Here is a 12,399-nt window from a genome sequence, read left to right as displayed (position 1 = left end):
GGCCAGGACAAATCCTGGCCGACCCGAGAAGGTTAAGCGGTGGTCGTGGCCCGCCCCACCCGGCGCAAGCTCCAACAGTTCCTGGGCTTCGCTAACTTTTACCGGAGGTTTATCCGGAACTATAGCCAGCTCGCCTCCCCGCTCACCCAGCTCACCTCTCCTGCTAAGCCCTTTCACTGGACTCCCCCGGCCGAGGCGGCGTTCGTAAAACTAAAAACTCTATTTTCCACCGCCCCTATCCTGACCCAACCTGATCCCTCTAGAGGCAGAACTCCACCCCTGCGTCTTCTTCTCCCGCCGACTGTCCCCGGCAGAGCGGAACTATGATGTGGGGAACAGAGAGCTCTTGGCGGTGAAGCTGACACTGGAGGAGTGGCGACACTGGCTGGAGGGGGCGGAACAGCCATTCGTAGTGTGGACAGACCACAAAAATCTCTCCTACATCCAGTCCGCCAAGCGGCTCAACTCCCGCCAGGCACGCTGGCAGCTGTTTTTCACCCGTTTTAACTTCACATTGACTTTCAGACCAGGAACCCGCAACGCTAAGCCTGATGCGCTGTCCCGCCAGCACTCTCCCGACGAAGATACGCCCTCTCCAGCCACCATCGTGTCGGCCTTCCGTGTGCTCGGGGCCGTTACCTGGGAACTCCAGAGCCAAATCCAGGAGGGACTCCGCACGGACCCTGACCCAGGTAACGGTCCCCCTAACCGTGCTTTTGTTCCCCAGGGAGCCCGTTCCGCCGTCCTCCAGTGGGCTCACTCCTCCTGCTGGTCCTGCCACCCCGGACTCTCCCGGACCCTGCATCTCCTTCGGCGGTTCTTCTGGTGGCCCAAGTTTGAAGAGGATGCCCAGCGTTTTGTGGCAGCTTGCTCGGTCTGTGTCCGGGGAAAGGCCTCACACTGCCCACCTGCTGGACTCCTGCGCCCCCTGCCCGTGCCCTCCAGACCCTGGTCTCACATAGCCTTGGACTTTATTTCTGGTTTGCCCCGCTCCAATGGTAACACCATCATCCTCACCATCATCGATCGCTTTTCTAAATCCCCAAGCTCCCCTCAGCCTCCGAGACAGCCACCCTCAACGTGTTTCGTCTCCATGGTATCCCCTTGGACGTTGTCTCCGACCGCGGACCCCAGTTCACCTCCCGGGTCTGGAGGGCCTTCTGCCGGGCGCTGGGAGCCACAGTGACCACCGAGCAGACCGAGCGGGCTAACCAACACATCGAGTCCACGCTCAGGTGTGTCTGTGCAGCGGATCTCTCCTCCTGGTCGGAGCAGCTTCCCTGGGTTGAATACGCCCACAACACCCACACCTCTGCTGCCACCGGCCTCTCCCCCTTCGAAGCCTCACTAGGTTGACCTGCCCCCACTGTTCCCGGCCCAGGAGGAGGAGATAGCGGTCCCGTCCGTTCAGCATCACCTCCGCCGCTGTCGCCGCACCTGGCGTCGGACTCGCCAGGCGCTCCTCCGGACCACCGAACAGAACCGTCGGACCGCTGATCGCCACCGGACCCTGGCTCCCCAGTACCAGGTTGGACAGTCAGTGTGGCTGTCCACCAGGAACCTTCCCCTGCAGTCCACCTCCAGGAAACTAGCTCCCCGGTACATAGGCCCTTTCCACATCCTGGAGGTGGTCAATCCGGTGGCCCTCAAGCTGGACCTTCCCCCCTCCATGAAGGTCCACCCCGTCTCCCATGTGTCCCAGCTCAAGCCCCACCTCGGCGACCCACTGCAACCTCCGGCCCCCGCTCCGCCCCCTCCGCAGATCATCGACGGAGCGCCGGCATATACTATCAACCGCCTCCTCGATGTCCGGCGGAGGGGACGGGGCTTCCAGTACCTGGTGGACTGGGAGGGGTATGGGCCGGAGGAGCGCAGCTGGGTTCCCACCGCTGATAATCCTGGATCCGGCATTAATAAGGGAGTTCCACGCCACACATCCGGACAAGCCCGCACCACGGGTGTTGCCCAGCTGACATTGGCGACTGCCGAGAGGCAGTCGTTAAGGGGGGGGGGGTACTGTCATGATGCGGCAGCTGGGGCCGCATCGGGGAGGGTTCAGGGATTATTTTCTGTTTTGTGTTCTTTTCTCGTTTGCTGCAGGCTGGGAGCCGGAGCCGGAGGTTGAGTTCTCTGAGTAGCGACGACCAGGCACACCTGCGCAGCCTTCCACACCTCTCCACTTTCCCCTCATCACTCTCCCTATTTAACCTGCCCTCTGTTTTCCCTTCCTCGCCAGTTCTTCATAGCAGTGCACCCCTTAACCTGCCAGAAGTTTCAGGCTGTCTTACTCCTCCAGCTGCTCCCCCGTTCCTCGTCCCCAGTGTGTTTCCACTCCGCTGTGCCTCCCTTGCGTCCCTGGCTGTTTCCTCGCCCTGTCTCTTCCTGTGTGCTCTCCCTGTGCTCCAGGTCGCTCACGTGGTCTCTCCTGTGGCGTTCCTCTAGTTCCCCCTGGTCCCTGCCTGGTCGTCCGGGCTCTCGAGCTCCAGCCCGTCCTCCCGGCCTCCCTCAACTGCCTTCTACCTGCGCCATTCCCCGGACCCCGCTCCGGTTACGGACCCAGACCCTGCCAGACCCACCGCTCTTTTGGCGGCCTCTTTGTGTTCTTCCCCAGCCCTTTTGGCCCTTTGTTTTCTGTGGACAATAAAACGCCCTGGTGTAATCCGCATCCTCGAGTCCTCCCTTTTTCAGCGCTAAGCGCTTCATAACAATAATGGTCAAGGGATATCACATAAAAAAGTATGCTTCTTACCTCACAGCTACATACATGTCCACTGACATTACTTATTTCTACTAAGCATCTTGCATTAATAGTCACATAACTAGATTTATATATGGTGTACAAGTAGGGATAAACAAGAGAATGTACTGATGTCGCGCTTTCACACAGTATCTCATTTAACTCTGTAAACCATTTTTAAAACTGTAAATTATTGATATTTTTAGTGATTTACAGACATGCATTGACTTTGCATAGAATTTAATGGACCTGGTGATTACATTTGGTAAAAACACCAAGACCAAGACATCCAAAGACTAAAATCCTTCATCCAATTTATTTAGAATATTATTTATTTAGTTGCAAACCACCAAGATCTAGGTCAAGGTCAACCACAATGGTGACAGATGCAGGGGATATAACGTCATTAAAAAATTATACTTTTACCTTCCAATACCTTGTATATGTCGGTAATGTTTGTGTGTTTCTGAATTAATATCATTCATGTATTCTAGAATGAGTAGGAAATATCTGATTAGGCCAAACTAGTTGGTATTTGGTTATTGTGTTATTTTTGCGAAACATATTTTAAAATCTCCCCAGTTTACATGATTAAACATCATTTTAATTATGATGATTAATTCTGTTAACGTTCTTATAGAATTTTGCTCTTTCCTCTTAATCATAAGTCATATAATGAGACTAGGTTTGGGCAATAGGCTGCAATATTTCTGTCCTCTTAACTCAGAACTCATACAAACTGTGGATTATGTGGGGCCAAAATGTAATGTGTGTCAGCCTTCTCTGTCCTGCTGAGAAAAAAAGACTTTGACTAGTTGCCCAGAGCCTCAGCAGCAACACGCGCAATTGTCTGGAAGCATAAGAGGGAATGAGAAAAGTTCGCTCCAGGGCAGGGGCTCTTTATGTCTGTGTGTGTTTTATGTCAGTGTGTGAAGAAGTTTTGGAAGGGGATTTGTGCAAGGATGCAAACCTCTAGGTAACATGTATGTGTGTGTTTTTATGAGTTTGTGTGTGTGTGTTGGTGTTTATGTATATACATGTGCAGATTGGCTCCATGTGACCCTCAAGGGCAGAAAAGCAGAAGAATGAGAGTGTATAATAATAATAATACTGCAGGGTCCCCTGAGCAGTGTGTAAATATGGATACAATGGAAATGCACTATGCAATTATGGCTGGCTTCATGCATTTTTCACTCGCTGGGAAGATGGGGAGAGAGGGGGAGATTACAAGGAGAGAAAGGGAACGATTCGGAACAGGAGAGCGAGAAAGCTGGAAACATATTGGCAACTGGAAAGGGAGAGAGAAAAGAAGAAGGAGGAGGCAAAGAAGAAATGAAAATTTAGAGAGGGGAGAGTGAAAAGGTAGGATCAGGAGAGGCAGAACAGGGGTTAAAAAGAGCAAAGAGAGGGAGGAGAAGAGGGCGAGAGTGAGCGGAAGAGAACAAGAGGAAGGAGAAACCTTGACAGGAGAAAGACATGAAACAAGAGAAAAGAGAGGACAAGAAGGAGTAGATTCAAAGATGGAGGAGAGGAAATAGGAGGAATGGGTAGGTAAAGGAGATGAAGGAAAGTGGCAGAGACAACTGGAAATAGAGAGGACAAAAAAAGAAAAGATTTTAGAAAGGCAGGAGAGTAGCACTAAGAGGCAAGATGATGAAGGGGTGAGAAGTAGATAAAAGGAAGAAAAAAGAAGGGGCGTGTGTGAAAAAGAAGAAAAGAAGAAACAGAAGAAGAAGAAGAAGAAGAAGAAGAAGAAGAAGAAGAAGAAGAGAGTCACATGCCATGCACAAAAACAAACAGACACAAGGGTGTGCTCTCTCCCTTTGTTTGCCTCTCTCTTTTCCCTACATACACACAAATGGACACACAAACACACACACACCCTCACACAGACAGTAATCTCTATTCTCTAAATCCTGAAATGCCTGATTGGTTATGACAGAATTCAGAGGAGGTCTTTTCATGTCTTACACTAGCATATCACCACACACTGTCACCCTCTTCCACACCACACGCATGCGCGCACACACACACACACACACACACACACACACACACACACACACACACACACACACACACACACACACACACACACACACAATAACACACACACACACACACACACACTGCTCTTCTGTCATCTTGTCACCCCCCTGCCAAGAGCACAGGGAAAAAACACTATTCGGCTTTAGGAAACAAATTAATTCACGTGTCGGGGATCAACTCTGACTGGGAGCTAGCAGAAAGCCTCTGACAGCACTGCTGCTCTTCTCCCCTGAGCATTTTATGAAAACTTGTTTTGGGAAGTAGAACTTTAATAGTGTATCTAATGAATCCCTATGAAACAAATATGATGTTTTAGCAATATGCAACAGTGCAGATGCAGAGTTACAGTTTGACATTTCTCATCTCTGGACTTCAAACTTCTCCAGCTACCCTTTGCAGAGTGAAGTGACTTGCATTTTATTTTTTAGTTTGATCTCTCAGCTCTGCATCTGCACAGTATTAGCATTCAGTGAGTGCACTCTAAAGTCAGGCAGAATTGGTGGGTAAGCACAATATCACTCTCAATCGATGCCTTTTATCATAAGCCCAAACACTTTCAACACTGACAGCTCCAAACTGAATAGGAAGTGAGGACAATCACAGAGCACAGCAAAAATCACAGTGGGTTGTCAGACAATGATGCTCATTGAAATATAACTACTCCTGCAGTAACCCTGGTGATATTTGACTCTGGCATTTTGAACCAAAGATAAGATAATATAAGATTTCACAGAGATGCCTGTAAAAGTTGTTTAAAAAAGCCGAGGGATCATGACTCAGAGTGTCATCTTAAAATTCTGCATACAGAGGTAGATTGTTAGCTTTGAGAAAAGGGAAAAAAGAAAAAAAAACTTGAAATATTCAGTTATCTGCTAGTGTTAGGTATCTTAGGGAACTGCAAAAAATCCTGCAGTGTTGGCAAAAGGGAAACAAACTCATCTGACATTAAAAAAAAGAAAAGAAAAGAAAACGTGATAGCTCACAACAGGGGAAATCGATTTGTCTTGCAATTGAAGTTTTGAAGATTGAAAGCAGTGTGACACATTTTCAGTGGCATCTATAGTCCAGTCCTACTAAATTAGAGACTGACATAATCTTACTTAAAATTCCTCTTACCTCTGGTGCAGAATGGGCCGTCATAGGCAGTGGTGGTGCAATCACACAAGTAGCCGTTGTACCTCTCCACACACTTCCCTCCATTCCGGCAGTACATCCCAAAACTGGTGCAGTGGCCTTGGCAACCGGGCTTGACCCCAGGCGTGACCTTGGCCCTCTCTTCCAGGTCTAGGGTGATGCCGTTCATCCGTAGGGCTCGGATACAGCCCAAGAACCCCCTCTGTCCCCCTGCAGCACCTGAGGAGCAGGGGAGGGAGGGGAGGAACACAGAGGAGGAGAGGAGGTGGCATCAGTATAGCAAGGATATGCAGCATTGGGAAAATAAGTGAGAAAGAAAAGAAATCAAATCACGAGAAGGAAGGGAGGACAAATGGAAGTCAGGGTCACAGAAGTCGTTTTGAATGCAAGAGGCTGTGTTTCAATCTCTTTTGGAAACGTTAATATCCTAACGCCTGGAGGAAGCCACTGATGTCACGTTAATCGTTCTGGCTGTGACGCCGTTCTTGAAACAACCTTCAACTCGTTTGATTTCTTCAGTAATTAGAACAGCCTAATGAACACTGTGTCTTAATGAACATCTCACAAGCATACACACACAGATGGATGCATGAATGCACGTAAACTACATACTACAGCCAAACACACACATTTAAAACAGACCACGCGCGGCGCACCTGATTTGAATGAGTCAATATAAGCATTAATGCTTAGCCTTGGGGTGTCAATAGCCATTCCTCTAAAGTGCTTCCATCGTCATTCTGGCCTTGCACCATTACAGTCTAACTACCCATTAACTTGGACAGAGTAGGGGTGTTAAATAGATTAATGTGCACCTAAATGACTATAGCAATAAACACACTCATAAACATACACCCACAGGTATAGATTTGAATGTACACAAGCATACCGTCAAAAGATGGTTACACTGTCTGCGTAAACACACAAGTATGTATGCACACTCGTGCACACTATCATTAACAAGAGCCGAGGGGCATTTTAGTTATTAAAACCTCTCAATTGCATCTTCTGAATTACAGAAGTATCCATTCAGGAAGACATGTTAAGGAGGCTTGAACGTACACTCTCGCTCACACAGCTTAATTCCTCAGCAGCATTTTCCCACACACGACTGCTAGCTTAGCCACACAGGTAGAACACACACACACAGTAAGATTACTAATACATGTACATTCTCTCCAGATGATACATTATTCACATATCAGGATGCAGCAGGGCTTTCATACGCTTTCTCCACTTTCTGCTCCCACAAAGGGTTTGACTTTTCGTAGACCTGTTAATTAATCTATGTTGTACCACTGATTGGCTGGAGGTTTCTGCCACCTGTTTACCCAGGTCTAAATCAATCTCTGATTAAACGGACAGCAGGCTCTGAGGCCTGTGGAGACCAGGCTGGACACGTACACAAGCACACACACCCTCACACACACACACACACATACACACATGCAGGTGTATACAGCTCTTGTATAACTCACAAATGGTGTGTAACAGAGCCTGACTGATACTGACTGCAGTCAATATAGGCTTATCACAGATATATTAACTGCAGTGAATATGGTGGCAGATGCAAATTGAAAATGCTGTGGAGTAAATTGCAACAATTAATATTTTGTTGATGTTGTTTGTTGCTGTGTGATGTAATGTAATTAAAGTAAATATATTTTATTTTGTGTTACCCAATTGTCCTTACTTACATTAACTTAGTTTTGAGAGCAGTTAACTGCATTGCATTTTTTATTTTGTATACATAGCTTAAGCACAGCTTCCTGTATACTCCCTTGTAAAATACCCATTATTACAACCAAATTTGAATGACCCTTGCCAAATATGTCTATGTTTATTGTACTATGTTATGTACTATGTTTGTATGTACTCCCTGACATTTACTCCCTGTCATTATCAGAATTTTATTTTTATTTTCTTAATATAAATATTAGAAGCCTTGAAAATCAAGTATTGGTCAGTCTCTAGACTATATACACATACACAAGACATACAAGCACATCAGTACATGACTGCACAGACTTACTGGAATGGATGCAGACACATACACAGTGAAATGCATACAAACGCACACATAGAAGATATTTGCCCCTGTTTATTTAGAGGTATAATGTGTGGCTCAAGGGTATGTTACTCTTTAATGATGTGCTAATGAGGAAACATTTCATATTCATTAGGATATATACAGAGCATAGAAGTACACACATACAAAATTTGCATCAGTTAAATTCCTGACTAAAAGAGACATCATAAAATGCAACCTTTTGACCTTCACTGTGTGTGTGGATGTGTTGCTGTGGGTTCTGCATTACTGAGTAATGATGATGCAAAGTATGCACATAAATACTGTGTAGAGTTAAGGGAATAGACATAAGGTATGCATATACAGTATGTATGTGGACTTTCAAAAGTCTGATCCAACCATGCAGATAAATTCCTCATTTATACCAACAGGCTGCACATCTGCTGCACTGCTGTTCTTCCATTACCATTTTATAATTGGGTTAATAGAATGGTACAATGGTATGTCCTATTTCTCTCTGTTTACTGTTCAACCCTGGAGAAATCCTCAATACAGTGTTTACCCACTCCGGGTTTATTAGGTATACACTTTAGGATGCCATTTGTATTGGTTTTAGATGAGTATTTTGATATGGTCTAAATGTCATGTCAAAAGACTTCCTAACCCACCGGCATTTCCAGAGGGGAGATATTATCATAGAAATCCCATTTTACCATCCCAGTGCTTTTTATCTATTGGTTTACAGATTTTTTTTCAAAGTATCTCCCTTAAAGGTCCATAATGGGATTGCTTCTGATGGATCCCTGCATGGAAAATATATTTGCGCACTGAAATGAGCCTGCATATACAGTAATTCCTCACACCTCTGTGTTAATGTAGAATATGAAACAAAAAGTAGCATTTTTAAGTCTGGCAACTGAATTAGATGCAACAGAACACACTGTCCACATGTGAGGTCTTGTCTTCTTACATGAGTGTTGGTGTGTAGTGTAAAAATGTTAATTGCCATTACGTTACAGGATCAGCATCACAGAGACATTGTCATTGTACCCATTAAATGTTACCTACTATCTTGGCAGGTGAGAGAGGCTGGTTTCCCTGTGACAGGGGGTCGCACACATGCAGTGAGTAGCAACAAGCAAGATGTCGATCCATGATGACAGAGGCAAGGAGAAGAAAGACCAAAGTAGAAAAAAAGACAAAACAATCCGACCATGAGAGAACTGAGCAAAAACATGCAAAATCATAAAAAAAGTGATAGTGAGCATTAATCAAGGGGGAAATCAAAAGAACAGATGGCGACATTAAATGAATAAAATGTGGCAAGATTTATAGTTATGTGCATGTATGAAGTGAATTGGAGAGCTAAAAGTTAACAGTGTGAAGTAAATGACAGCAGGCTGATGGTATAACATTTACTCTCAAGGCCATTAGAGCAAATGAGCCACTGTGCAGTAAACACTAAAGCAATCAAATGCTTGATGAGGAGCATATTGATTGAGAACGAGAGAAGGAGATGATACAGAGACAGATATGAGACCAAGGTGAGCAAAACAAAGCTCCTTGTTGTAGTTCTCCACTGTGTGCTTGTGCAGTAACATTCAAACAGATTATTTCTGGGGATAACATCTTTTATTTTTGTCTTTTTCATCAAATATTGCAAACAAAGATGGTTGCGGCAGAATTCAGAGTTGTATTCTTCTTAGGTTTCTGGGTTGCATTGTTATTTCTTCCTCGCTATCTTCAAACAGCCTCATCAATATCAATCAGGGACAATGTGTGAAGTGGCAGGACGCTCTGTTACTGAGAAGAATCAGGCAGTGGTCAGACAGGATCTGGGTATCTGCAGGGCTCTCTTTTTCTCTACTTTTTACAAATGTCCCCATCAAACACAAAAAGATCTCTATCTTTTCCCAGTGTCAGAGGCCAAATCTAAATCACTTCCTTTTAGTGGCACGGTCACTTCCTGTGTGTCACAATGTAACTTCCCAAAGCAATCCTCAAATAAGGATTAACTAGGGATTAGAGATCAGATATGAGACGATGCTGTCACCTCTGGGGCTGTTGTTGCATACACCTCTTCCCCTGCTCTATTTCTACATCCTTCGCTATTTTTTTTTTTTGTGTTTTCAGAATGGTGCCACGCACAGGCCCGAACCTCCTTCTGCCTTCATTTGCCAGAATACACACATGCAAATGAGATGGCGGCCGAGGTGCTATCTGGAAGCCATTATGTTTCCTAGTTTAATAACTGTGAGTTCCACAATGACAAAACCTTTTTTGCCCCTTTCCATTTCACTAAATGAAAGTACAAATACACTGAGAGGCAAATTGGGACATGATAAGGTGAGGATGTTTCAGCAGCGGTCGAATCAGCAAAAGTGATGAGACGATGAAATTATATTATGAACAGGGATCTCTGGGTTAAGGCTATCACATCAGGATGCCTGATTGGAATTTGGAACAATCTCCTTTGGGCAGAACTTCTTCCATGAGATAGTCGGAGCTGTGATCCGCCTCAGCACTTTTCCTTCTATCCGTAAATCCCTAAAACTATTTTAGCCCCGGAGTTTGGTTTATAGAGTATTGACAGCTCAGCACAAAAGGTAGAATGAGACGGAGAACTAAAAGCATAGGAAGAAAACTGGCCAGATTTTCTGCCATTTGAACTCCCGATGAGCTCGAGAGGCATTGTGTGAAGGGGTAAATGAAGCCATAAGGAACAAACCAGACTTTTTTAACAGAATGTAGGCATAAATGGTGTGAAATTAAGGGCTCTGTCTAATAGCTGAAAGAGAATGTGTATGTGAGAGACTGAGAAAGGCAGGGGATTGATATCTTCTTTGTGCTGGCAATAGTTTCTTAATCCTAAGTATTATAAATGCTGAGTCAAAGTGTCAAAGTATTAAAGAAATGACCTCTGTAAGTGAATCAAGTTACTTTTAGTCACATGCCCTCACAGCCAGCACAGAGGCTCAGTTTTGACTTTATTAAAACTATGATCACTTACACAAATGAGTTTCAGAGGATGTGTGTGTGTCCGCATGTGTGCATATTGTAAAATGGCTATATGTGTGTGAGTGAATGTGCTGGATTAACATGAACTTAATTAGCAGTGGCTGTGGCTAAGCTGGACTGAAGCGCCTTAAGAAAGAACACAGTGAATTCCAGTGAAGGCTGGCACATCTTTAACTTATGAAACAATCAGACGTCCTCACTGTGGATGTCTGTATCTGAGGGCAGCATTACTGAGAATACAGACATTACAGAAAGTTTTTTAATTAACAGTTCAATCCAATTATGATTACATGGAATGATGTGTACTTATTCATAATTATAGTGTGTTTGTCCCTGTGAGCGTCCCACCCACACAAAGCAGACATTAAATGTTCAAATCGCATTCAAATGTGTGTATGTGAGGCAATTTTTTGTTACTTGTTTGGATTGTGTGGGCGTATGTGTGTGTCTTACCCACGTAGAGCTGGCTGAACAGCTCTAGTCGTGTGTGTCCCTGCGCAGGAGCAAGCCGTGATGCCCGATAGGTCTGATCCAACTGGAGGACCGCCTCTTTCACGTTCCGCTCTGCCATCACGCGATGCCACTGGTCATCATTGAGGGCTGTGGCCGAAAGCACCGTTAACTCCACAGGTCCGTTTCCGACATCGAAGGAGAAGGAGACCACCTTAGGAGCTGCAGAATGAGTGTAAGAGAAAGAGATCTTAGTCACAGAAGTAATTTACAGAACCACATGAAACAAACAACTTTCCAAAATCCCATAACTCCCTGCTCTGTCATAGTCCACTCTGCAGGTAAATATGCGTTCAATTTCTAATCTAATGGCTCATTTGTTTCAAGACCATTCATTTGGCTTGTATAGATTTCAGCTTTGCAATACACGACTGCTCACAGCTTTGGACAGGACTAATCTCAAAGGCAGTCGATACATGCCAGGAACTGTTGGCTTTGCATGACATAAAGTTGTATCGCAGCAGTTTCCATGTGTTTTTCTTTTCTTTCTGTTTTTGAACTAGGTTTCCCCCAGTTTTGTTGGAAAAAAACAAACCAAAGAGAGAGAGAGAAAGAGAGAGAGGAAACAGACATGAGTTGAAAATAGATGAGAGTGTGTTTTTGAACAGGAAAGAGAAGGAAAAGCAGGCAGAAGATGAAAGAATCCAAGATGGCCTTGTTTTTCTGCACGATAAATTTTCATTATCTTAAAATGAGTGGGTTTGATATGTGTGTGTTGTCTGTGTGTGTGTTTGGGAAGTGGGAAATAAGGGTGCTGAAATATCATAAAGTCATAAAGTTTATTGCTACTCCGTAGTTCTGTAGCCTAATATTTCAACAAACCAACAGGGGGCACTGTTATACCTTTCATAACCATGACAAGTGAAACATTCATTGATATTTCTGAAACACTGTGCGTGTGTGTGTGTGTATTTGAGCCTAC

General features: G+C 44.9%; 1 protein-coding gene across 1 annotated transcript in view; it reads right to left on the bottom strand.

Moving 5' to 3' along the window:
• Positions 1-12,399, bottom strand: part of cntnap2a (contactin associated protein 2a) — a 302,841-nt gene that overhangs the window by 29,510 nt on the left and 260,932 nt on the right. Inside the window, 2 exon segments of the mRNA XM_018701983.2 lie at positions 5,903-6,139; positions 11,421-11,639. Of these exon segments, the coding sequence (XP_018557499.1) occupies positions 5,903-6,139; positions 11,421-11,639 (456 nt within the window).

Source organism: Lates calcarifer, linkage group LG24 (assembly GCF_001640805.2).
Source record: "Lates calcarifer isolate ASB-BC8 linkage group LG24, TLL_Latcal_v3, whole genome shotgun sequence".
In the NCBI taxonomy this organism is placed as follows: Eukaryota; Metazoa; Chordata; class Actinopteri; family Centropomidae; genus Lates; species Lates calcarifer.
The sequence above is the reverse complement of the archived record's forward strand: the minus strand, read 5'-3'. Positions and strand labels throughout refer to the sequence as shown.